Genomic DNA, 1,948 nt, shown 5'->3' on the forward strand with positions numbered 1-1,948 from the left:
CTAATTAAAGGTGCGACAGATTTGTAATACGTTAGAAGCGTACATGGAATTAGCTATGTTAAATTGAAATAGAGAAGTCTGACTAAAGTACCTCGAAGCCAAAGACCAGCTGCACGCATCATACCCGGCAGACCTAAACCTAGGAAAGCGCCAGAAGATCCAGGACTGAAGTAGCTGAAGTGGGCCCGCTAACTTCACCACATGTCTGTTCGTCACTCGGCACATGCACCGGTACAACCATGCTAGTGCTGCAGACCCCCAGCTATAGGTACCCATCTCCTCAAGCCTAGCTACGTAGGGAAGCCATCTGATGTGAATGCGGTTGCCGGACTTGTCGGCAAACAGCTGAGTGCCCAACAACATCATGATATAGGCATGAGCAAAGTGTCGCACAGTCTTCTCATCGGCTCCCTCGGGGCACTCTCCAAAAGTCTCCTGGAATCAGGTGCAGTTTACTGCGAACTTCTGAACCTGGCTCGAAGGAGGAATCACTCCAAGCAACTCTTGGAACCACACCCAAGCTGGACGGCTACCCTGGATGTATATCTGGAAATCTGTAAGGCAACCGCTGACATAACGCCCGTCCACTGGCAACCCCAACTGGTACGTCACGTCCTGAAGTGTGATCGTGCACTCTCCAAACGGCATATGGAAGGTGTGCGTCTTCGGACGCTACCGCTCGACAAAGGCACTGACAAGGGGCTCATCTAATCGGAACCATCTATCGTTCAGCCTCGCAAGATGGTATAATCCGGCCATCTGCAAGTACGGAACATACCGCTCATCGAGTCGAATGCCCTGCTGCCGCCGCATGCTCCTGATGCATCGCTGTGGCTGCGCATTACATGCACCGCATTATTAGAACCACGTAGAAAACCAGTGACAAAAATAACCAACACCAGAAACCACTAATGGAAACCACTAACAGAATCAACATGCAAAACTAATATAACAAACCAGTTGCAAAACCACATGCTTAAACCGCTAACGTAAACCGCATACAAATCCACTAACGAAAACCACATGCAAAACCACTATCATAAACCGCACACAAAATCACACAATAAACCACTTCCAATACCACCAAAATAAACCGCAAACATAAACCATCAACAAAATTGCATACAAAACTACTAACATAAAACTACTAACATAAACACCAACTAAACCACCAACTATAACCGCATGCAAAATCACTAACAAAAACCACTAACATAAACCATCAACTAAACCGCATGAAAACCTCTCAAATGAACCACTTGCAATACCACTAGGATAAACCGCTAACATAAACCGTCACTAAAATCGCATGCAAAACCACTAACTCAGATAAACTGCTAGCACAGAGTTTTCTGTCTACTAACCTCGTCATTGATGACCCGGGCTATATGAGCAACTCTGTCCAACCGATATAGCCTTTCCGGATCGTCCCCCATCGGCTGAATATTCTATTCGAGTCTTTCTCGGATCGAATCTGGGTCGTTTTCTCTGGGATTTGGTGGGGTATTAGAATGGAAAAGTGATTCGAATGAGGCTGGTTCGAACTCCTTATATAGCTGAGACCTGTGTAATTCGAACCAGCCCAGTTCGAACTACTATTTGAGGCAAAATATGACTAATTCAAACCAACTAGGTTCGAATTACTTGGTGAAGCGTCCAAGTGTGTAATTCGAACTCACCTAGTTCGAATTATGCTCAATTGTAGTTCGAACCACATATATTCGAATTACATTCATCACGTGTTCCATCATAATTCGAACTCCATTGGTTCGAATTACATAATAATGTACTTTGGCTAATTTGCGAAGCAATTTTAAGTTTGATTTATTCATGTAATTTATTTTCTCCCTTGGCTTAATTATGTTTTTTGCCCTCAGAAAAAATTATACTAAAAAGAAAAAGTACCACGAAATTCCCTATTATTGTAATGTGAATGTTCTTGATTTTG

At 43.7% G+C, this 1,948-nt stretch overlaps 1 protein-coding gene across 1 annotated transcript; it reads right to left on the reverse strand.

Moving 5' to 3' along the window:
• LOC107480060 (protein MAIN-LIKE 1-like) lies at window positions 1–1,436 on the reverse strand. Its single transcript, XM_016100180.1, has 4 exons — window positions 1,365–1,436; window positions 697–834; window positions 517–615; window positions 1–435 (listed from the first exon to the last, which is right to left on the reverse strand). Exons 1-4 carry the CDS (start codon window positions 1,434–1,436, stop codon window positions 1–3), a joined length of 744 nt encoding a protein of 247 aa, XP_015955666.1.
• Window positions 1,437–1,948: the final 512 nt, after the last annotated feature.

The sequence above is a fragment of the Arachis duranensis genome, chromosome 3, assembly GCF_000817695.3.
Source record: "Arachis duranensis cultivar V14167 chromosome 3, aradu.V14167.gnm2.J7QH, whole genome shotgun sequence".
Taxonomy (NCBI): domain Eukaryota; kingdom Viridiplantae; phylum Streptophyta; class Magnoliopsida; order Fabales; family Fabaceae; genus Arachis; species Arachis duranensis.

Bases quoted from the DNA above. Each gene is read 5' to 3' on its own strand.
- LOC107480060 (XM_016100180.1), bottom strand. From the start codon at position 1,436: ATGGGGGACGATCCGGAAAGGCTATATCGGTTGGACAGAGTTGCTCAT. The intron at 616-696 runs GTCAGTGCCTTT...ATCACACTTCAG, and splicing joins TCCGATTAGATGAGCCCCTT to GACGTGACGTACCAGTTGGG. The intron at 436-516 runs GTGTGGTTCCAA...ACCTGATTCCAG, and splicing joins AGGGTAGCCGTCCAGCTTGG to GAGACTTTTGGAGAGTGCCC.